The following is a 23,747-nucleotide window of genomic DNA, read 5'->3' as shown; positions in this document are numbered from 1 at the left end:
CTCTCCATCCTTCTCTCCTACTTCCACAGGCTAATTTTGGGGTATTGCTATGATCTGCATACACTGTGCTAGGTGTTAGTTCACAGTGATGGATGAGACACAGCTGCTGCCCCAGGTGAAGACAGATGCCTTAACAATTACACGCTATGAGAGAAGTGCTCTCGAGAGAAAGAGGCACTGGGTGCTATGGGATCCTATGGTGGGGCCCCTTCCCAGACTGGAGGATCAGGGAAGGTTTCAGGTGATACCTGACCTAGACTTAAAAAATGAATGGAGTTGGCCAGCTAGAAGGGGATGCGGGCATTCCAGGCCGAGGGACGAGTATGAGCAAAGGAGCAGTTTGGGCCGGCTGGAGTACAGCCAGTGCACCCACAGGAGATAACAAGTGCATCCCAGGGTCTCATCAGAGCCACCGGCCCACACACAAGTTTTTGGAAAATGGTGGAGGGCATTGGATACCAGGTGAGGGTTTAGAAGCTCCCTCTAGGAGGTGAGGGGGAGCCCAGAAGTTTCTCAAGCAGACAGGAGGCAAGTCAGATTTGAGTTTAGACATCACTCTGGCCATAGACTGGAGGCAAACGGATCAGTTCCCCGTCCCAGCTCTCCCTCCCAATAGAACATCCTGCTAAGCAGTGGTTCCCCTTGGTGCCCAAGCTGAGTCATCCTTCAGCCCCTTTACTCCTGTACTCAGGGCCAATTTCCCCAAAGCCTGTGAATGAGCAGGCGGCCCTGATGACACTGGGCTGCCATGTGTTATCTCCTGGCATTGGAGGTGGGCGGCCATCACAGATCTCCCATGCTCACCATCAGCAGCAAAGGTGCCATCGCTAAGAGGGCCCCTGACTTCTTGGAGCTCAGAGTGTGAGCACTGTGATTTCCCCTGTCCTCTTAAACCTCTGCTCCACCTCCCAGCACCTGCCTCCATCCTCCCGCCTCCTCGTCCTTGCCGGGGCCCCTCCATCCTGCAGCTTCTCACTGTGGACATGGTCCCTGGATCTTGGGTCCCGCAGAGATGCTTCAGGATCTCTCAAGGAAGACTGAATAGGAGGGACTGGGCAGCCTGTTCTCCACCCTCCAACTCAAACTCTGCCCTCATCTACTCCCCCTGTTACGTCCCAGGATGCCGCTTACTAGTTGAGTGACTTTGGGCAAGTTACTCCTGGAGCCTCAGTTTCCTCACTTATAAAATGAGGCTGTGTGGACCTACCTGATAAAACTGTGAGAATTAAATAAGGTATCATATGCAATCCACCTGGCATACTACCTGGCATGAGGCACTCAATAAACATTAGCTCTTAATATTATGACCATTATTACCAGTTCCTGGACCCAGCGATTTGCAATTTTTATCTCATTTTATCCCCCTAACAGGACTACATCATCGTTACTATTATTATCCCCACTTTACAAATAAGAAACTGAGGCCCAGAGCGAGGGATCACACTTAGTAAACGGCAGCTCTCTTATTGCTGTCTTTCTATTTGGAGAATCATAGGAGAACTCTGCCCCGACCCCTCCCCTCCATCAGGCCTGGGTTGGGGGGCGCTTGGTCATCTCCGCCAACCCTGCAGATATCAACGAGTGCCTGACGCTGGGCCTGTGCGAGGACTCGGATTGCGTGAACACCAGGGGCAGCTACCTGTGCACCTGCAGACCCGGCCTCCTGCTGGATCCATCCAGGAGTCGCTGTGTGTGTGAGTGCAGGTGGGACCCAGGGTGGGGACGCTGAGAGGCGAGATGGGACCCTCAAGGTCCACAGGCCAGACTGAGAGCAGAAGTGCCCCTAGACCCTATCGCAGGGTCCAGGGGCTGCTCCTCCACCTGGAACTGGGCCCCAAGTACCAAACCTGATCCTTCATCCTGCTGGGATGGAGACAGTCACTGCTTCTCTGTTTTCTTTATGTATTTCTTTGAGGGCTTTGCAGTTTGGGATTTTCTACCTCCTCTGTTTTTTCTCTCATCATTACTGTCCCATCTGTTGCCTCATCTGCTTTGGGAGGATGTGTGTTGTCCCTGCTGTGACGTCTGGCTGAGCTGTGGCTGCCTCTTCCAGTGCCTGAGCTTAGCAGCCTGGTCCTTTCACTGCAGACCTTTCTTAAGGAGCCTGCCCATAGCAGGAGCAGCACTGCTGCCGGCCCCGGGGCCTTTCTGTAATCCTGCGGTCCCCGTGTGTCCGTGAGGGCGTACATGTCACTAGTCATATCAGCATCGTGTCCATGTGTGTGCATGTGTGAACACCCAGGCAGCTGTTTCCAGTGACCTCTGTGGTTTCCAGCTGGGAGAGGCCCAGGCTGGCAGTGCCCCCCTCCACCCACCACTCCCCATGGCAGAGCTGACGGCACAGCCAGACCAGGGAGGCCTGACCAGTACTGAATAAAACCAGTCCCGACTGGCCTCTGCAAAGTAGCCACCAAGGTCAGGTGGGCCACCCAAGGCTCAGCAGAGTTCCCTGTGGCCGGCCAAGCCCTCAGTTTGTGAACCACCAGGTACTGGGTCTGGGGAGGCCACAAGATGAACAGACTCCAGCACCACCCAGAGGGAGCACCCATGTGAGGGAAAGACTGGACCCAGCATCCCCAGGGCAAGGAGGTAGTAAGAGCCTTAGGTAGTAAGAGCCTTAAAGGGACAGCAGAGAATGAGGGGACCCAGAATGGGGAGAACTCATCTGGCCACTCTCAGGAAGAGTTCATGGTGACTTGTTTATTAGTTCTGGATAGAGACCCTTCATGCAGGGAGGCAGAGTTGGCCCTTGGTGTTATTTTCTAAACCCAGCATGGCTTACACTCACTGCAGTCCATGGGATTTTGATTCATGGCTCCAGCCAGGCAGCCGTCAATCTAGCGAGCATTTACTGAGTATCTACATGCGCCAGACATTGCCCAGGGTGTCTGGGCTGCAAAGACCACCAAGACAGGGCCTGCCTCAAAGCTCCCCATCAGGCCTGTGGCTCTCACCTCGTCTCATCTCCCCAGGGAGACTGTGGCCCTCAGAGCACACTGCTCCTCCCTCGTGCTCCCCAGGATGGGCTTTTGTAAACACGTATAGACTCAGAATCTGGAGACAAGCAGAGACATCCACATTTCCTGCTCTTAGCTTCCCCACATGAGGGTGAGAGTCAAGGGTCGCCTCAAACAGATAAATGAGGAGGTGCTAAAAGCATTCCTGCAGCTCCTCTTCCAAATGTTCTGTGAGCATTTTCAGGGCCCCAACGTCTACACTGAGATGCAGGCCAAGCCAATCTGAACGCACGTGGCCGGTCACTCCTCCACCCACTGCCTTTCCCCTCCCGCTGGCCACCTGCCCATCCCCACCTGCCGTGTCTGTTGCAGCGGACAAGGCCATCTCCATGCAGCAGGGGCTGTGCTACCGGTTGCTGGGGCCCGGCACCTGCACCCTGCCTTTGGCCCAGCAGATCACCAAGCAGATATGCTGCTGCAGCCGAGTGGGCAAAGCCTGGGGCAGCAAGTGTGAGGAATGCCCCCTGCCTGGCACAGGTAACCCTCTGTCCTCATCTCAGCCCCGGCCGCCGAAGGGCTTCCTCCAAGCCAGCGGCCAGTTTCCCCTACCTGACCTAATTTCAGGCCAGAAGACTCTTAATTTTCCTTCCTGTTCAACTCCTTAACCCAACCTGGGGCCCCTCCCTCCTTGCTGCCAAAATTGCCCTGTCCCTCAAAAGGCAGGAAAAGGAGGGCCCTGGGTTCCTGCGGGAACAGCACCCCTCAGCTTGTCCTCTGACTGTTGAACTTGCAGAGGCCTTCAAGGAGATCTGCCCTGCTGGCCACGGCTACACCTACTCAAGCTCAGACATCCGTCTGTCCATGAGGAAAGCCGAGGAGGAGGAACTGACCAGGCCCTCGAGGCAACAGGGGCAGAAGAACAATAGGACCCTGCCAAGACCAGCAGAGAGGCAACCACTCCGGGAGGCCACCGGCACCTGGCTGGAGGCCGGGACCATCCCTGACAAAGGTATCTGGGTTGGGGAAGATGCCTGAGAGGTTCCCCCTCCCCTCGGGTTACAGCACCTCAAAGAGCCACTGGACCCATGGCATTCCATCTCTGGGGCATTAGAAAAAGGAGTTCAGAGCAGCAGCACAGCCCTGGGAACGTGCTCTCATGGCCTGGCCTGATGACATGGCCTCACCTCCTCTTTCTCCTATATAGGGTCAAGAGGTACCCATGTCCCAGGGAGCTGCTGCTGGGGGTGGGAGAGGCCCGCCGCATCCTCCACTCCAGCTGACCAGGCCTTTCCATCCCTTGCCCCCGGCCACGCAGCTTCTGGGGCTGGTGCTCGCTGCCAAGCCTGAAGGGTCGGCAGGTGGATCCTGGGGAATCTGGGGGCTTTAGATCCCCTCCCATGGCCTTAGAGTCAGAGCACTGGCTCCAGCTCAATCGCCTTGGGCCCAGGAGGCGTGGGGCTGGAAAGAGACTGGGCTCGAGGCACCCCTGGCAGGTGCCCTGGGAAACCACGCAGAAGGCAAGCCCGGGTTACTGGTAGCACAGGGTGCAGGAGGCCAAGGACATATGAGGACCAGGAGAACTAAGTGATGGCCAAAGTGCTCCAGGAATTGGGAACAGACAGACGCGGAAGTCAGGCAGAGCCCCAGTCATCATGGTAACCAGACACTGGCCAGGCCAGGAGCAACTCCTCCCCTTCCTAGAACTGTTGCCCTGGCCTGTAGCCTGGGGCAGGGGCGGAGTGACCCGACGTGGTGGTCGGGAGGGAGGAGGTGGCAGTGCAAGGAGGGTTACAGCGAGGATGGGGTGGCAGTCCACCCATGGGGTGGACTGGCCCGGAGCGGGTGGGACTCCTGTCACTGGGGGCATCAAAGGAGCCCCGGAGGTTTCCTCTCACCAACTGAGCACTTTGTAGGCCTTCCAGACCTGGGATTCTGGGATCTGGGCTGGCCAGTGCCAGAAGGGTGGCAGGGGCAGAGGCAGGTAAGAAGAGCCTGGGCTCTCTCTACCACTGAGCCTGCGGGGGACGAAGTCAGGAGGTCATGGACTGAACCAGCCCTGGCCGTGGGTGGGAGGGAGAAGGCAGCCAGACCCTCCTCCCTGAGCTCACGCTCTCACCTTTCCTTCCCAGGTGACTCTCAGGCTGGCCAGGTAAGCGAGTCCTCCCACCAGCAAGTCGCGCAAGGGTGGCAGAGAGCAGGACGTGGTAGCACTGAGGCTGCAGGGCAGCGTCCCGTGAGGGAGGGAGGGGAGAAAGATGGAGCGTACGTAGGATTTTACTTGCAGAGAAGCCGTGGTGGGAGAGTTGATCCAAAGACCCAGTTTTACCCTAAAGGAAGTAATAACAACAGCTCCTGTTTTTCCAGCAGCTGCTGTGCAAGTACTCTCATTCGGGAAGCTCTGGGGCCCCCTTCAGAAAGGAAGCAGGAACGTGTCCTGTTAGTCCTGGCTGTCACTCAGGCTTTCATCACAGCAGTTGAGGTCTAGAACTGGTTCCAGATTAATTCCGGATTCAGCACTTTCTGAGCCTGACTTGCTTAAGGTCTCAGGTCTCCTCTGTGAGTGGCTCGTGGGGAATAGAAGCAGAGCTGTGAATAGCCTCAAACCACTTCATTGAGAAAGGGGGAGCCCACCCCCTCTCCTGAGCCCAGGATTTCCCTGCAAAGAACTGAGTGTCCTCCTAGAAAAACATTCCAGAAGAGTGAAGCTGCTTCTTCCCTCATCAGTCTGCCAATCCCTACCCTATGCCTTGGCCCCTCCAACCTGCATCCCTGACTCTCCGCAAATATTGTTTCCCCAGGGAGCTTCTTCGCTCCCTGGAGAAGCATGCATTGTCTCCCAGACCAAAGTTCTGTGTCCTCCCAGCCCCATCCATGCTCCCAGCCCTCTGCCATCCCCTGCCCATTTTTCTTTCCCCTGCTCCCCACAGCTCATCTACCTCTGTCCCTGGGCTATGGTGAGAGACACCAGGTGTGGCCTGGGGTCCCAGCTTCACCACACTGGCCCTGTGACCCTCGGTAGACTGGTTAGCGTCTAAAGCTTCTGTTGCTGTCTGGGATGTGGAGATCATAGCACTGATACGATACTTGTTGCTGTAACGCTGAGCTGGCCCATTCCGTACATCGGCTCATTTGATCATCACAGCCTTCTACCAGAGGATAGCTGAGAAAATTCATTAAGACAGTAGACATAAAGTGCCTGGTAGAATGCCAGGATGTAGTAAGAACTCATCAACACCTGGAATGAATGAAAGACTGAAAGAGGGAGTTAGTTGGACGGGGAGCCTGGAGGCAGGGGTGAGTGTGGAGGAAGGAAGCACATCATGGGGGTGACAGGGAAGCCAAGAGTGACCTCCTCCCGTTTCTGTGCAGGTCACAACCAGTGTTACCCAGCTATCTGCCTGGGTCCCAGGTGAGTGCCTCCTCCTAGTGGTGCCCAGCAAACAAAGGGAGGGAAGGAGAGACCTTAATCTGGGAGTGGAGATAGTACCTGGGAGCTGGTGCACAGGCTCAAATCAGCTGAGCTTGAGGGTGATGAGACGTGTGATCAGTTTTCCTGGGAGCTCTGTCTGCGGAAGGTGTTATAGGTCAGCGAAAGGCACCGCGATGCCTTACAAATACCTCCGCAGCCACAGCACTCTTTCTGCCCTTCATGGTGCTGGTCAGCAAATAAACAAGACCAAAGAGGAAGGGCTGGCTGAAGCAGGGGCGGGTCAGGTACCCAGAGCCCTGCCCCCAGCCTGTCTTCCCACAGGAAATGGTTAGAGCTCCGCAGAGCCCAGCTTGCCGGTCCCTGGGGCTGCAGACAGGGCACTGTTCAGAAGTCAGCTTCAGCTTTCTCTACTATGATGTGGACACGAATGCCTGCCTCTTAAGGCAGATGAGACACTGGTGGTCCAGGCAGAGCTCTGTAAACTGTAAAGAACTCTGCAGACAGAAGGAGAGTGCTGAAGTAGGAGTCAGGAGACCCGGGCTACGGCTCCATCCCCAACAAGCTAGCGGCCTTGGACAAGTGGCCATTCCCACGAGCCTCCACCTCCTTCCCTGCGGAGTGGAGCCGGGAGACCAGATGTGCTCTGAGCCCCGTCAGGGCTCTCAGAGTCTCTGACTCTGTTTGGGGCCAGGTTAAGTTTCAGGAGACTAAGAGGCAGGGGGGATGACCCGCCCTAGGTTCCACCCCTTGTTCTCGGAGCCCGATGGACTGGAGGGCAGGGAGGAGGACAGGGCACTGCACCTCTGCAGGGGATGTTGTCCAGGGGGTGGGAAAGTGGGCAGTCAAGGGGCTGAGGCCCACTCGCTCCCCCCGCCCCTCTCCCCTCCGCAGGAGACGCCACAGGAAGACCAACGCTGCCACTGCCTGGACAGGGGATCCCGGAGGCCCGGGCAGAAGAGCAAGTGACCGCCCCCACCGATGTGCTGGTGACCCCGGCCCCGTCAGGTACCTGCAACAGCCCCATGAGGTGTGGGCGGCCAGAGCCAACTCCAGGGCTCTCCCACCGGATGCACAGTGTCCAGTGAACTCCCGCCGGGGTCAGCGGCCCCGGCCGCATTCCGCAGAGAGCACAGGGTGCCCCTAGTGATCGGGGGAGTCCCGTCTGGAGCACCGGTCAAGCCAGGCAGGAGAAAGAGAAGGGGTGCCTTCCAGGAGAATCCACGGGGCCTTCTCAAGGAAGGCGAGCACATGGGGCCTCCGGGAGCCTGGCTCTTCCAGGCTGTTGACCCTGGGTCAGCTGAGTACCCTGGCGGTGGGCAGTCTCCTGCCCACAGGGAGGGCCGACTTCAGGGAAGGAAAATGGTTCTATTTCTCACAGTTGTTTAGCTGCCCTGGAGGCTGCGTTCCCCAGGCTCTGGCCGCTGCAGTGGTTGTGGGGTGGTGTGGGGAGATCCCCGGCACATCCACCTTGCTCTGGAATGCACCCTCCTCAAAGGCTCGTTGTGTGGGGACTTGGTTCAAGAGAAGCAGGGCCGGTGTTGCTGCAGCTGTTCCCTGCTCACGTGCATGCTCACGTGTGTGTGTTCGTGCGTGTGTTCCCACGAGCGTCCTCATCAGGGCCTTGCTGTTTGTAACCTCATAGACTGAGGTCACTTTGGGGTGAGGGGTATTTCCAGATCTCCTCCAGCAGAGGGAGAGACCCTGCAGGTTGGTGGAACAGTCCAGAGAGTGTGGGCGGGGCTGGGAGCTTGGCCTTCCTAGGCCTGAACCAGGGCGTCCCTGCTGCCCTCCCCCAGGACCCCTCTTCTCTGGGCTCAGTGCGCTGCTCCAATGAGTGTCCTCGGCCCCCCTCCACTCGGCAGGCAAGATGAGCTGGGTTAAGGGGCTCAGCTGGGGATTCAGCTATGTGGGGACAGAATCCCTCCCATGATCTATAGACTTTCGCCTGATCCCCCTTCTGCCTTGCCATCCCCCAACCCCACCCCTCTGGGAGGACATTTAGAACCTGGCTGGAGGTCCTCCTGAGCCCCCAGGCTGACACAAACTTGGAGCCAGGCCAGGGACAGGGTAGCCCGACAAACAGGCCGGCGTGCACGTTCAGTTCAGTCCAATCTAGCAAACGCTGTGAAGCCCGGCTGTGCACCACCACAGGCCACATCCTGACCCATTTCCTTGGGTCTCTGGGGTTCCCTCAGTGCTGTGGGGCAGGGCTGGGAGCGTGGGTGTGTGGGCTTCCGGCTGAGACCTGGAGTGAGGGCATCGCTCATTCATTCAGTCATTTGTTCATTCAGCATGTTTTAAGTGCCAGGTACTTTTCTGGTATTATGGACACCGTTCAAAAGACCTATAATCTCTTGCTTTCTATGCAGCCTCAGCCCTGAGTCCTGGCGAGTCTCCAAACTGTTTCTGAATTCAGTTTCCATCTCCCATTTTTACCCATTACCACCACCCAAGGCAGTCCTTGTTTAATTCATTTCAACAGGTTTCTAGGGGCCCTCTGTGCCTCCCCTCCCACCCCAGTCCATCTGCCATCTTGCTGCCTTTCTGAACAAGGTGACATGCAAGATGCGTGGTCTTTCTGAGACAGTTCTGATCACACCCCACCTCCCATGACCCCCTTGCTTACAGGCCTGTCTCAACATGGCACTCAAGACCCTGCTCAGTTAGCCTGCACCCACCTCTCCCCTCTTCCCCTGGCAGTTGTCCCAAGACCCCCCTCACCAGATCTGTCTGTCTGCCTAAGAAAAACTGGTCAGGAATTGCCAGGGAAGGGAAGCACTCGCTGTGGCTGAAAGCTGTCCCCGTATTCAGGGTGAGGTCAGGCTGGAGGCCTCAGCAGGGGAGCCCCTTTGCTGGGACGCGGGACACAGGTTACTGGAACCCCCTGGGTCTCGGTCAGAGGGATGCATGGGAGGAGGTGCCGTGGGTTCTTACACAGGCCACGCTATACGTGGATGTGGGAGGGCCCAGCTAAGGCTGGGGTGAGGCTTCTGTGGTCCTCTGAGGCCCGTGTGCCCTGCCCCCACCCCATTCCACTGCTTTCACCCATCCGCACCCCACCATAACCTCTGCTTTGCTCCATCACCCACAGGTATTGACAGATGTGCTGCTGGAGCCACCAACATCTGTGGCCCGGGAACCTGTGTGAACCTCCCTGATGGATACAGATGTATCTGCAGCCCCGGCTACCGGCTGCACCCCAGCCAGGCCTACTGCGCAGGTATCCACGTGGGCAGCCTGGGCTCACTCAGTGGCTGGGGTGGGTGGAGGCAGGGCTGGAGGACAGTCCAGAGTCCAGGCAGCCGGAAGTCCGAGCAGTGCTGTGTGGTGGATGGACTGAGGAGAGCAATCCCTATGGACAAAGCTAACCTTAACCTCGGGGACAGCGGTCTCTGGGAGCACCATCTGATGAGTCCCCAGGACTTCAGGAGGATGGGAGGCCACCCCAGGGTCCCCTGACTGGTACTTGGAGCCTTCAGCTCTGAGATCAGCCCACCCCTCAAACTGGCCATCTTGCTGTCTGCATAGCAGACTGAAGCCACGGCGATCCCTGGGGCAGAGGTTTGGAGGCATAACACATAAATCATCCAGTGTGGGCCTCATCCACTCCCCCAGTATTCTTATACAAGGGAGACACATCCACTGTGCCTTGAAGGAGAAAGGAAGTTATCACCGGGCCACTGGGGGAGGGGGACACGGGGCAGGGGGGAGGTGCGGGGCCACTGCCCCAGGCCCTTGGTTCTTGAATCGGCCCAATGAACCCACTTCATCGCCCTCAGCCTTAGAGATTTTTCAACTCCCAGCCTCCTCTGCTCCCTCATCCCCTCCTAGCCCCACAGCACCATTCCCTGTCCAGTCCTTAGCATGGCAGGTAGCTGGCAGGTGCCCAAAGGAAGGCCTCCCTGACTGTCCTTCTCACCTCCCTCCACTCAGATGACGATGAGTGTCTGAGGGACCCCTGCAAGGGAAGGGGGCGCTGTGTCAACCACGTGGGCTCCTACTCCTGCTTCTGCTACCCTGGCTACACGCTGGCCACCTCGGGGGCCACACAGGAATGCCAAGGTAAGGTGAGCCACCTTTGCCCCTGGGAGGGGCACAGGACCGCACAGGTAGTGTTGGGGTGGAAGAGGATCCAGGCAGTCACAGCACCCAGTGACACAGCTGCAGAGTGTGGGGAATACGGGGGCCGCAGGAACCAAGACCAGGGCTCTAACCTGGACCTAGGAGGAAGCAGACCCTGCGCTGAGGCTGAGGTCGCTGAGACCAGATGGAGGAATAGGAATCTGAAAGGCAGCAACATTCACCAACGCTCCAAGGAACTGTGACTGGAGCCAAGAGTGTGAGGGGTCTGGGGACATGGCTGGAGATGAAGACGAAAAACCAGGTCCCCAAATCCTGAGTGACAAGGAGCTTCTTTCCTATTGGATAAAGAGGGTGACCCGTGAGGACACCAACTGGGATTCCAGGCAGACTTGGGAGCAGGATTGCCCTTGCTGGGAAATGCCTGCAAGGCTTTAAGCTTCCCTGGGAAGCTCTGCATGGGGCCGCTGGACAAAGATGCTTCCAAGAAAGGCCCTTTAATATGCGGCATTTATACCACATACGAAACACTCCACATACTTTTTTACGAACTACAGAGAATAGGGTGCAGCGCTTTCGAAGCAGTGCTGTAAGATCCGTAACCGAGCTGGGATCCTTCACCTAGAGGATGCCACTGCTGTTCTTGGGGCTCACGTTGCTGGTTCTGGCCTGGGCGCTGTGTGAGCTCTAGGGTTACTGCAATGAGTGAGGTGTGAACGTTGGCACTGTGGGATGAGGAACCACTGGTTCTGTATGGAGGAATGTGGGAAGGTTTCCCAAAGGGGTGTTTGAGTGGGGACAGAATAATAACAACTACCGTTTAATGAGCACTTCTCATATGGCAGCACCGTCCTAAGCCCTTTAGTTATGAAGCTCATCATCCCAACCCCATGCAGCACAAATCCTTATCCCCATTTTACAGTTCAGCAAACTGAGGCTCAGAGAGGTGAATTGAACCACCCAGAGACCTCACACCTAGAGCCGTGGCAGAGCTGGAAACAGAATCAAAGTCACCCTGGCCCCAAAACATGGTTTGCTTCCAACACCTTCCCTTACACACACGGTGAAGGAAAGGAGGGAGCAGAGGGTATTTCGGGGAAACGGAACCATTTCTGCAGAGGGCAGAGCAATGAACAAGCCTGGCGTGCTCTGGGAATAATGATAAATCCAGTGTGATGGGAGCGCGGGGTATGCAGAGGAATTGTCAGGAGCCGGCGCCAGTTTGCGAAGTGTCTTGAGTGCCAGGCTGAAGTGCTTGGTTGCTGTCCCGCAGACAGTGGCAGCCAACAGAGGTTTGTAAGCAGAGTGCGGCGATGCGGTCAGCCAGCTTTCAGGGAGATGACTCAGGCAGCAGTGCTCAGAACAGTCTGGAGTTATCAACGGCAGAGGCCGGGAGCAAGGGGCTTCTCTGGGCTTCGCAGCCTTGGCAAGAGTTGTGGGCCAGAGGCACTGCTCCCTGCAGGCCCAGCCCGCGATGCTGGCCTGGGACAAGCAGTGGCTGCTGCAGGGAAGGGTGTCGCCAGGACTGGCCCAGACAAAGGGTCCTGCCTCGTGCCAGCCTGGGTGTCCAGATGTCTCTGCCAACCCGACAGCTGGGGGAGGAGGCAGGAAGGTCAAGGTCAGCTGTCAGAGCTTCTCCCAGTGGGGTCTGGCTGTGGTGTGATGAGGCCTCATCCAGGGTAACATCCACTTTCTAAATTTTGCTGCTCTGGTAAAACAATACCTCCTTATTTTAAATATTTACTTTATTCTTATTTATAAATTATTTCATTAATTTATATATTAATAGAAGGCATTACAATTTCTAGAATTGAAATTAATATAAATAATTGATTACGATAAATTATTTGATTATTAAATATTTAAAATAACGTTTACTTTACTAGTATCTATGAGCATCTTTTCGTATATGAGCCTTTGGGTTTCCTTATCTAGAAACTGCTTGCTCTTATCTTCTGCTCTCTTTTCCAGTGGCCTTTGTTGCTTTTCCTTGTGGCTCCTTAGGAGTTCCTTATAGATTCCAGATACTTGCCTGGGTTTAGATATGACAACTCTTCCACCTTGTCCTCTGTCCATTGACCTTATCCACATGTCCTTTCTTTAACAGAAATCATTAATTCTGATGTATTGAAATTCACCTTATTTTTTATGCTTTGGGAGCTTTAGTTAACAAGTCCTTCCCCACTCTTAATTCACAAAGATATTCTCCTACACCTTCTTTCATTAAAGTTACAGTTTTGCCTTTCACGACATGTTTTAGTCCATCTGGAGTCCATCCTTGCATGGGTGTTAAGATCGGGTCTTTTCTATTTCCATTTTTCTCCATAGAACAAGTCAGCTTTCCCAGGCTTATCTATCAGGCAGTCATCCTGGCCCTACCAGTTTGTGGGTCCTTTATCAGGTTCTCTTTAGCTTCCCAAAGGGAGGACCAGTTATTTCAGAATTGCCTGGAGAGTTATTAAAATGCAGGTTCCTGGGCCCGCCCAGTACTGCTGCATCAGAATCTCTGGACGTGGGCCTGGGAGTGTACATTTTATACCATCTGCCAGTGACTCCACTGTGCACTAAAGTGTCATGAAGTATTGCTCATGTCTGTAAACAAATGCTTACTATTCCATTCATGCAATACGTACTTTGCGGGGGTCTGGGCTAGGTACTAAGGACACTAGGATAATAAGGCACATTCTCAGCAGTCAGGGAGAAAAAAAAGCAGTTACTATTCAATATAAGGGTTGATTCCTAAGGGAACCCTGGGAAGGGCCATATGGGTTGGAGGGGCGAGGGCAGCCTCACTGAGAGATGAGAAGGAAACAGCCAAGCTGGTGGGTGGGAAGCCACTCCAGGCGAGGGAACAGCACGTGCAGAGAAGCTCCTTAGGCTAAACTCCTCAGGCTTATCCTGTTGGCCTCAAAAATATCGAGCAGTTGTATTGCCTGTGTACCTCCTCATTACTATAGTAATCATGTGATTACTACATGTGCTCTTATTTGGGATGAACATGATGAGTACCTCTCCACTCAACTCCATTCACGCAATCACAGATAACTAGGCCAGAAATCGACAGCAGAAGAAATACCAAGAAGAGGCCATCTCAGCATTAAGAGAGATTCCTATTAGTGAAGTAAACCAAGTGTTTTTTCGTGAGGCCAAAGAACTCTACACCAAAAACTGAATTGTATGTGGACTAATACCAAACATTTATAAGTTTTTGACATTAAAATTTTGACCATAAAAGAAAAAGAAGGAGGCATGTGGGAAGCAGCAACCCAGGTGAGAGAACCAGGCGGGGCTAGGTCACAAAAGGTCTCACATGCCAGACTGAGGAGCTTGGATTTTATAGGGTAGGTTTAATGCTAGAATAAAAATAATAATAGCTAACATTTCTTCAGTGCTCACCTTGTGTCAGGCAGGCACTGTGCTAAGCCCTTTACCTGGATTATCTCATTTCATCTGCACAAAGCCTCTGTGAAGTGTTTGAACCATTGCTACGGGTTGGGGCAAGGGTGAGTCCTCCATTAATTTGACTGTGGGGGGCAGGGAATGGGGAGTGGCCAGAGTGACCTAGAGTTGACAAATTGAACCCACCCTTTTTTTTTTTTAATTTATCTTTATTCTATTTAGTTTTGGCTGCGTTGGGTCTTCGTTGCGGTGCACGGGCTTCTCATTGCAGTGGGTTCTCTTGTTGCTGAGCACGGGCTCTAGGCACGCAGGTTTCAGTAGTTGTGGCATGCCGGCTCAGTAGTTGTGGCACACGGGCTTAGTTGCTCCACGGCATGTGGGATCTTCCCGGAACAGGGATTGAACACGTGTCCACTGCATTGGCGGACGGATTCTTAACCACTGCACCACCAGGGAAGCCCTGAACCCATCCTTGGAATGGGAGTAGGGCTCCGCAGGCCATCAAACCAAGCAGAGGCATTTGTGTGAACAAAGGCTTGGAGGCTGGACCAGTGGGGATCTGCACACACAGCAAGGCTGGGGTGAGGCCTTGTGAGGCAGGCTGAGCAGCAGGGAACCCAGCAGGGGAGGGGCATGACCAGGCTTGGGCTTTCAAGCCATCACAGGGCACCATTATGCTTTGGGACAATGGCAGAAACCAAAAGGACAGATCCACAGCTGCCTAGGATGCTGTCTCTCACTGGCTGCTTAATCCCTAAACTTATTTTTTTGGGGGGTGGGGGGGCATACCACGTGGCTTGTGGGATCTTAGTTCCCCTGACCAGGGATCGAACCAGGGCCCCTGGCAGTGAAAGCACCATCCTGGTCCTAACCACTGGACCGCCAGGGAATTCCAATCCCTAACCTTTAGGAAGGCCCCTAGGAACTCTAGGAGCAGACTTCTGGGGGGTTTATTGGGGTCAAGAGGAGGACTTCGTTGGCTTCCTCAGATAGTGCCATAGGCACAGCCACCTGACCTAAAGACCAGCCCTTGCACTGGGGTAAGGAGACAGCTGTGAGAGTCCCCACGGGCCCCCAAAGTAGCCGTCTCCTCCAGGAGAAAGGAACTCAGGAGTTTGCAGGGGCCTGAGCTAGGTCAGTCTCAGACCCTGCCGTTCATCGCTGCAGCAAGGATGCCTTCCCTGCCTGGGCCTCAGCATGGCTGTCCTTGGCCTTGGCCTCTGAACAGATGTCCCAGGACCCCCTGCAGGGCTGGCCCCAACTCAGGACTTTTCTGTGTGTTCACAGACATAGACGAGTGTGGGCAGCCCGAGGTGTGCAGCGGGGGGCGGTGCACCAACACGGAGGGTTCCTACCACTGCGAGTGTGACCAGGGCTACGCGATGGTCAGGAAGGGCCATTGCCAAGGTAAGGAATGGGGTGCCGCTCTTCCCTCTCCTGGCCCCTCCCCGGGCACTGCCCACCACCAGCTCCCCTTCCAGCTTATCCCCGACTGGGCCCCTTGATGCCCTCCTTCACACAGAGAGACCGATCTGTGGATTCTGGGGCCCTTCTGTCCCCTCAGTGGGATTTTGACATCCTGTCTGTCCCGGCAGCACGGAGCACAGTAACTTTATGTACATGAGATCCCGGGAGCACCCCTCCATGCACCTCTGCCCCTCACCTTGAGTCATGCGGCAGAGGGAAGGTTGATCTATCTGGGAGGTGCCTGGGGCCTTGGGCTTGGCCTACCTGCTAAAGCTTTAAGGCTGTGAGCTCCTCAGAGCTGGACCATATCCTTAGATGACCATGCATGGACACCTGACAAATGTCCATGTGTTGGACACCCCAACAAATGCTAGTGGAATAAATGAACAAATGAGCCCTCATCCTGGCCCCCTTTCCCAGGCCCTGCCATAAGGTGGCTGTGTCATTGCCAACTGATGTCCTCACAGACTGGCTTGAACCTGCCACCATCATGTCAGCTCCTGGCAGCCCTGCCACTTCCAACCCCCTGCCAGGCTGGGGCTCTCAGATGCTTGCAAGAGGCCTGGGTCATGTGCTCCCAAGACTGGCTGAGACAGGAAGGGGTGAGGGGGAATCCAGGCTCTCTCTGGAAGGAAGTCCTGCCCTGGATCCAAGGTTAGGCCCAGACGCCTCCCTGCCTCCAGGTTTCCCCGGGCCAGGATTCAGAGGGTCCTAGAGGCGAGAGATGAGCTTCTGTGTCTGGTGAAGGGAGCCCACCCCCTTCCCAATGCCACTACCACAGAAGCAGAGTCCAGAGCCCTGGCAGGTCTTGGCAAAGGGGAGAGGTCACTAGGGATGTAGGACAGACAATACTCTGTCTGCATCCCTGGCACGTTACTTTCCCCTCTCAATGCCTCCCCATTTAAACTCAGGCCCACTTATGATCCAAACCTGAACCCACTTCCCTTATCCTCACTAACTTACTGGGGACAGACATCCTGGCGTGTTCCGGGAGAAGGGAGAGTGAAGGGAGTTATCATTTGATGTGTGCCTGCCATGTGCCAGGTGCTGTGCTAGGGATCTGATAGACTGCCTCATTTAAGCATCGAACATTATTAATTTGGCATTAGACTTTGTTAAAAAGTAAAGCAAAACTAAAGGAAATGAACTAAGAAAAATACCAGGACATTAAAAATATCAAATTTATACTAACCGGTCCGAGCAAGAGCACAGGCTCTGGCGGAGACAGGCCTGGGTTTGGCTCTTGTCTCAATGTCTGAAAATGGAAACCATAATGCCCATCTTAGGGGCTCTTGTGAGGACTGAATAACCTGCCACATACAAAGTGCACGTGCAGCCCTACAGCGAGTAGGGGGCGGCACTACTGTCTGAGGACCCGTTCTCTCGCACGTCTAATCTCCCCTCAACGCCAGGTTCCAGACACACGCCTCGGCTGGGAGGTCAGGCTGAGTTCCTGGCCCAGGGCAGACACTCTGAGTCTGCTGAGAGAAAAACGGATGTAGCCTGCACACTTCCCCAGGTTTCCATCCATAACCACAGACCCGGCCCATCACCCCGAGAGCCCAGTGAATTTCCTCTCCTTCTTTCTTCTTCTTCCAACTAAGAAATCACTCTCTCCACTTAAACTTCAAGTATCTGGTGAAAGGCCCGAGTGGTCTGGACAGCAGCCCATCCAAAGTCTCGATGGCATTTCCATCGTACCAGGACTCTGGGTTCCCATGGAAAGGGGTTAGATTCCCCTGCAGACTGCCAGGGCTCTGCTGTCCCCACCCACATCCAAGGTCACCTGAGCGTCTGGCGCCTGAGTGAGCACCCTCCCCACCCTGTGCTCTCACAAGGAACAGAGGCAGCACCCTCATTTCCTCACGCAGAGGCTGCAGTGCTGGTTAGAGAAGCTCCAGGATCCTCCCAGTGTACAGACAGCAGGCTGGCAAGCTGGTCCCTGGGGTGACTGTTTCCTTGGGTCTTCTGGGATCTCTTCAGCAGCCTCATACCAAGAGGATGTGAAGGTTCAGTTAGTCACATGGTCTCATTCTTCGGTCAGCAAACACTTGTTGAGCGCCAGCCGGGTCCCAGCCATGGGCTAGGAATATAGCAATAAAAAGACAGACAGCTCCTGCCCCCTGAGGACCAGGGTAAAAGCTACCAAAGCATATCATAAGCTTAGATTAAAATTCAAACCCTAGACTAGGCAGGAAAATCTGGCTCCAGGCACCAAGAGGCTGGCGGAACGGCCTCAAGATATCTGGTGACGTCAGAGCCTGTGCCTTTCACATGGAACCCACTTCATCCAGAACCTTTATCTGGCTCCTGTAATCGGCTAGGCTAGTGGCTCTGTTCTATCCACCCCCACTTAGAAGAGGCCTGCCCTGGCTCAGGTGGAGACTGTGGGCTGCTCTGACCCTCTGCCCTCCCTCTCTCACCTGCTGACAGACCTCTCGCACATGATCATCGCTGGCTGGGGCTCTGGTCTGAGGAAGGTGTGCCAGGTGTGCCAGTGGTGGGTGTGCCAGGCCAGGCCAGGTTACACTACATGAACAACCAACCTCAACCTTAGTGATTTAGGACACCGCAAACTTGCTATCTGACCAAGGCCACATGTCCATCATGAGGAAACATCCTGCCCCACGTTTCCTCACCCTAGAACCTGGCTAAAGGAATGGCCGGCATCTTGAATGTGGCCAGTGTTCATGGAAGAAAGAAAGAGCACCCTGCGGGGTTGCACACAAATAAATGTTTGGGCCCATGAATTACACACCTCATAGCTACTGGCCAGCACTAGTCCCCTGGCCCCATCCAACCACAAGGGATGAGGATGCACAAGCCCACCGTGGCGCAGAAGTGGAGAGCTGGGATTCTCAGTGAACAGCATTCGTCCTGAAAGTCTCCTAATGCCCAGTGTGAAACAGTTCGGGCACCACCTCCACAGATGTGCCCAGAACATTCGGGGCAGGGCAGACCTCAGGGCCCTTTGCTCCTGGTAAATCTAATCTCCTTCCTGTCCTGCCTGATCCCTGCAGCAGAGGTCCAAAGACTCCGTTTTTCCTCAGTGTGGTCTTAGAGGAGGATCCTTGCCTCATTCTTTCTCTTCATCCCGGAGTCTCACATCCCTGAAGCAGGAATTGTGGATAATTCCCAATGGCTTTGCCCATTTTCCTTTGGTACCCAGCCAAGGCCAGCGGGCCATGGTGCTGCCAAAGTTGGTGGCCCTAGGACCTTCATTTCCTCCACCTCTGCCTCATTCTCTCCATCTCTGTCTTTACAGAAGCCCTTAGAATAGTTTAGCCTGGTGTCACCACAGCCCAGCTAGGGGCTCTTGGCTGCCCTCTTTCCAGAGGTGAGCCTTATCTCAGTGTCCCCAAGATTGCCCGGGAGTTCTGGGTATCTCCTTACACACACCACCTGAAAAACCACCCGCCCTGTGTATGTCTTCCTCATGTGGACCCTCAGGGCGAAGTTTTGACCTTGAGAGGTACTGGTTCCCTGGGACAGAGGGCTTTGATGTACCCGGTCTTCTGTAGACCAAACAACCTCAGAGGAGATTCATATTCACCCTCCACTTCCGGGCCCATGTCCTGTTCTATTATGACAGCTGCTGGCTTGAGTCCCTTTGCAGAAAGCCTGTGTTCTGACCCTTGGCCCTGCCTCCTGCCTTTCTTTCCTCCATGGGTGCTGAGTAGGTCTTCCTCCTGGGCAATAGGGCCTCTGGATCTACATGAACTGGTGGCCTCCCTGCAGGAGAATGACAGTTATCCACACAGGGAGGGTAAATCTGGCGCTCGGTCAATCTGTCTGTCATGAATAGTGACTGGGAGCCTCGACACTGGGCCAGAGGAGCAGAATGTCCTCCTGCAGTCCTGACCCAGAGTTCAATCCCTGTGTCACAACCTCCCTAACTCAGCCCAGGTCGCCTGGGTGCCTTGGATGGTGGACTCCCCAGTATGCAAGCTTCATGCTGGGAAGAGCCCTGCATGCAGTTCCTGGGAGAGAGCTCACCCTCCCGCTCCCTGTCACTCTCCCAGGACTGGCTGCTCTCTCTCTCCATGGGTCACCCCTTCCCCTACTTGTCCGGTTGGTGCTCAGACTCATCCTTTCTGGCTGACTTTCCTGGATCTCACCAGAGTGGGTGCTGGAGCTCTATGTGGTTCTCAGCTAGAAGAAAAGTCTCCTCTCCAGCTGAGAAGCCTTGCCAGCCTCCACCCTTCACTCTGCATCAGCCTCAGGGCTGGTCTTGGCCACATCTAAGATTGGGGGATCACCCTCAGTCCTCTTTTCCTGGTGCAGGGAAGCCCATTTGGCCCTCATTGCCCAGCTGGGACCTATTCTGGGGCCTCTGGGATCTGCCAAGCACGTCCAAACACGTCATTGTCACCCCTTGTAAAGGAACAAGGGAGATACGAAGGCCCTTCCCAAGAGTCCAGCTCATGAATTCAAGCTCTCTCACCCTCCCCTAGCTAGTGGAAGGGCAGCCTCCTTCACCAGGGAGTCTCCCTTCCTAAAGGTCTTCCATCTCTCTTTTGTCCAGGACAGTGGGTGGGAGGTGGGGTTGGGAACACAGGACAGCACTCACTTTTTCCTAGTTTCCATCAGTACAGAAACTGACATCCCTCCTTCTCCCCAGCCAAGGGCAGGGTCAAGGATTTGCTTCTTCACAGCCCACCCATGTGCCGTGGTTCGCAGACATGACCAAGGCGGGCGGGGTTGTTATTTTGCAGATATCGACGAATGCCATCACCCCGGCACCTGCCCTGACGGGAGATGCGTCAACTCCCCTGGCTCCTACACTTGCCTGCCCTGCGAGGAGGGCTACAGGGGCCAGAGTGGGAGCTGTGTAGGTGAGGGCTGCTTGCCAAGGCACTGAGGGGGCTGTTTGGCCTTGGGACCCCTGGATGAGCCCACAACAGGAAGGGGAAGGGGTGGGCAGAGGGAAGTGGCTTGGAGGCTATTGTCCTCCATGACCTGGCTGGGTTCCCAGATGACGCTGGGGCTGAGATGGGTGTGCTTCAGTTACGGGTGCTCTGCCCTCTGAATCAGCCGGGGGTGGTGGGTGCCTGTCAGCTCCTTGGCCACATCCATCCTTGGGCTACAGCCCAAGGTCCCAGCGGCTTCTGTGGCTGGATCCTGCTAGGCAGAGTGAGGTACCAAGCGTCTTTGGAAGAGGCTGACACCAGTGGTGTGTTTCCCAGGGAGGAGTGGTCTTCTGCTCTTCTGCATCTCAGTGTCTAACAGCAACGCCTAACTGAACAGCGGGTGCCCTTCTCCCTCCGGGGGGAGGGGTGCTGCATGTCATCTGTAGGAGGAATGCTCTTTCCCCTCAGCCCCTACAGGAAGAAGGACCCAGGGTTCAGAATGCCAGGAGGGACTGAGTTGTGAATAGACGCTTTGAGGCTCTGGAGAGGGCAGACGTTTCCCAGGCCCTTGAGACTGCCACTCAGCCACCCAGGCATAACTTGCCCTCTCTCTACGCTGCCCACTCGCCTACTGAACCTGGTGGGTGGGCTGGGAACATGAGATAATGCCAGTCTGGTTGGCGGGTAGGAGACCAGAGAGGTTCAGACTCACTATAAGGTGAGTCAAGGGTCTTAGACACTTGACTGCAGGTGTCCTCAGATGGGCCAAACCAGTCCCAGGGCTGGGGGACCTGGCCCCCTTTTCTAGGAATTTGCAGGATGCTCTGTGTCACTAGATAGAGCTGAAGTGAGCTCGGTGGGGGGAAGTGAGCTCAGGGGAGAAGGGTACCCTGTCTAAGTAGGTGGGCCCAGGAACACGAAGGACCTCATGCCCTTCCCAGGGTGCCTATGGCCCCTCTGAATGCTGATTCCCTGGCCTCATAATTGAGATGCTCTCAGCCTGATGATGGAGGCCGCGTGAGGGAGATGAGGCCAGCCCGCCATCCTGGACTTCTCTCCCGCAGATGTGAATGAGTGTCTGACCCCCGGGGTCTGCACCCGTGGAACGTGCATCAACCTGGAGGGCTCCTTTAGATGCTCTTGTGAGCCGGGCTATGAGGTCACCTCAGACGAGAAGGGCTGCCAAGGTACAAAGAAGATCTGAAGCACGCTTTGTCCGCAGCGAGTCAGCCTGCAGCTCCCTCCCTCTGGCCCCCATCCCTGAGCACGCTGACCCGACGTGTGGCTGCGAGACCCGTCCTTTCCCCCACCCTGCCCCATTCCCGCCCCCCTGGTCTCTGGCTAGCCTGGCGTGTCTGTCCTGCAGAGCCCCACACAGAGCTCAATGGCCTGTTTCAGATGTTGACGAGTGTGCCAGCCGGGCCTCGTGCCCTGCGGGCCTCTGCCTCAACACGGAGGGCTCCTTCACCTGCTCGGCCTGCGAGAGTGGGTACTGGGTGAACGAGGACGGCACCGCCTGCGAAGGTAACCCGGGGGAGGGGGGATGGCAGAGAGGGACCGAGAACACAGGCCCTCTTACCTCTCAAAGAGCACTCCATTTGTCCCCCAGCTTGGGGCTGATGCCGAGGGTCTCCAGGCTAGGCTAGAGGACCCTGTGAATGGACTTGGCCCCAGGGACAGCTTCTATTTCCTCCTCCATGAGGACAGGAGGAAAAGGGAGTCACGGAGGCAAGAGGGAAGCTGACGGTAGAGCTGCCCCAGGAGCATCCTGGGGAGAGGGTACTGGGGTTGCCCTACAGAAGGCTCACAGCCAGGGCCTCCCCTTCCCCAGGGACCCCCAGAAAGTCCTATGAGCTGAGAGAGGGAGCCAGAGGCGTGGGGTGCTTCCTGCCTCACCAGGTGGAGGGAGGCCTCCTAGGCCCCCGGGGACTGGCTGGCTGTCTGCCCCAGAACTAGACGAGTGTGCCCTTCTGGGAGTCTGCCCCACGGGAGTCTGCACCAACACTGCCGGCTCCTTCTCCTGCAGCGACTGCGAGCGGGGCTACCGGCCCAGCACCCTGGGCCACACCTGTGACGTGAGAGGCCCCCCCGCCGTGGGGGAGAAGAGTGCAGACTAACCCATCACCCTTAGAGAAGGGCGCTCACCTCAGATGGTGGGCCAGCTGGGGACACCTATTCTTGCCCCTCCCCCAACAGCAGTTGGAAAGGCGACTGCAGAACTGGGTCTAGGGGACCACTGAGCCACTGGATCACAAGCTTCAGCGCGTGTCAGAATCGCTGGGAGAGTTTGTTCAACAGGCAGCTTCCCGGGGCCTTGTCCCAGACCTACTAAATCCACCTCTGTCGGGGGCCCTTGAGATCTGTCATCTAAGAAGGTCCTCAAGGGTTCCTTGTAAGGGTGGGTGCTGGGACCATATTCTGAAAAACCCTGGCCTGTACCAGGCAATCTGTAGCCAATTTAAATGATCTAGTTTCGGGCTTCCCTGGTGGCGCAGTGGTTGAGAGTCCGCCTGCCGATGCAGGGGTCACGGGTTCGTGCCCCGGTCCGGGAAGATCCCGCATGCCGCGGAGCGGCTGGGCCCGTGAGCCATGGCCGCTGAGCCTGCGCATCCAGAGCCTGTGCTCCACAACGGGAGAGGCCACAACAGTGAGAGGCCCGCGTTTCCCCCCCCCAAAAAAAATAGTACTAATAATCTAGTTTCTGTTACCTTCTCAGGTTCTCTGTATCTGCTTCCTCGGCTTATTTCTCATTTGCCTTCCCAATTGTTTCTCAGCGAAATCTCAGCCATCTCAGCCATGATGAGGGCAGTGGGGTTCGGCCACCCTAGGCCAGGGTTGCCGGGATAGGCCAACTGTCCCCAAGGTGGGGGAGCTGGGACAGAAGGAGGGAGCTGCAGTTATCCCGCTCCCCAAAGGCTCCCTCGCCAGCTTCTCCCAGCTGTGCTGCTTTACAAGGGAACGATGCCCCTATGGGTCCAGTCTCCTCAGGCAGGTGCCAGGTCCTCTGGAGACCTCCCCGTTGGCTCCTGCCCTTGGGAGGTGCTGCCAACGGCTGCCCTCCTCCCTGTGTGACCCTGCAGATGTGGATGAGTGTGAAGACCCCCAGAGCAGCTGCCTGGGAGGCGAGTGCAAGAACACGGCTGGCTCCTACCAGTGCCTCTGCCCCCCGGGCTTCCAGCTGGCCAATGGCACTGTGTGTGAGGGTGAGTGGCTCAGGTCTCCCCACCGGGGACGGGGGCAGAGTGCGCGGGGAGGCGGGAGCGTCCCCGGGAGACAGCACAGCCCATCTTCTCCCTACAGACGTGGACGAGTGCGTGGGAGAGGAGTACTGCGCACCGCGCGGCGAGTGCCTCAACAGCCACGGGTCCTTTTTCTGTCTCTGCGCCCCCGGCTTTGCCAGTGCAGAGGGGGGCGCCAGCTGCCAGGGTGAGGAGCCAGCAGCAGGGGGCGCTAGAGGCTATCTAGAGTACTGAAATAAAATGCTCACGGTCCCACCCAGGATGGGAAGATAGGAGGCTGAGTGATGAGACGGGAGGCAGGTGTCAGGAGGGTCTCAGTCTTCCT

The 23,747-nt window shown here is 56.0% G+C and overlaps 1 protein-coding gene across 8 annotated transcripts in view; it reads left to right on the top strand.

The window, feature by feature from the left end:
* Nucleotides 1–23,747, top strand: part of LTBP2 (latent transforming growth factor beta binding protein 2) — a 97,979-nt gene that overhangs the window by 65,658 nt on the left and 8,574 nt on the right. For 5 of the 8 annotated variants that reach the window (XM_033403420.2, XM_033403594.2, XM_033403475.2 and 2 more), the window contains exons 10-23: nucleotides 1,572–1,694; nucleotides 3,330–3,494; nucleotides 3,751–3,966; nucleotides 5,087–5,106; nucleotides 6,327–6,366; nucleotides 7,279–7,392; nucleotides 9,479–9,607; nucleotides 10,321–10,449; nucleotides 15,154–15,273; nucleotides 20,049–20,168; nucleotides 21,248–21,370; nucleotides 21,582–21,707; nucleotides 23,264–23,386; nucleotides 23,484–23,609. In XM_033403420.2, the coding sequence (XP_033259311.2) occupies nucleotides 1,572–1,694; nucleotides 3,330–3,494; nucleotides 3,751–3,966; nucleotides 5,087–5,106; nucleotides 6,327–6,366; nucleotides 7,279–7,392; nucleotides 9,479–9,607; nucleotides 10,321–10,449; nucleotides 15,154–15,273; nucleotides 20,049–20,168; nucleotides 21,248–21,370; nucleotides 21,582–21,707; nucleotides 23,264–23,386; nucleotides 23,484–23,609 (1,674 nt within the window). Of the gene's footprint in view, nucleotides 1–1,571; nucleotides 1,695–3,329; nucleotides 3,495–3,750; nucleotides 3,967–5,086; nucleotides 5,107–6,326; nucleotides 6,367–7,278; nucleotides 7,393–9,478; nucleotides 9,608–10,320; nucleotides 10,450–15,153; nucleotides 15,274–20,048; nucleotides 20,169–21,247; nucleotides 21,371–21,581; nucleotides 21,708–22,133; nucleotides 22,259–22,567; nucleotides 22,569–23,263; nucleotides 23,387–23,483; nucleotides 23,610–23,747 lie in introns of all 8 variants that reach the window. The other 3 variants (XM_049705295.1, XM_033403531.2, XM_049705294.1) reach the window with 3 other exon arrangements.

This window comes from Orcinus orca, chromosome 2 (assembly GCF_937001465.1).
Source record: "Orcinus orca chromosome 2, mOrcOrc1.1, whole genome shotgun sequence".
NCBI classification, from domain to species: Eukaryota; Metazoa; Chordata; class Mammalia; order Artiodactyla; family Delphinidae; genus Orcinus; species Orcinus orca.
Note: the sequence above shows the minus strand (reverse complement) of the source record. Positions and strands in the feature narration are given on the sequence as shown.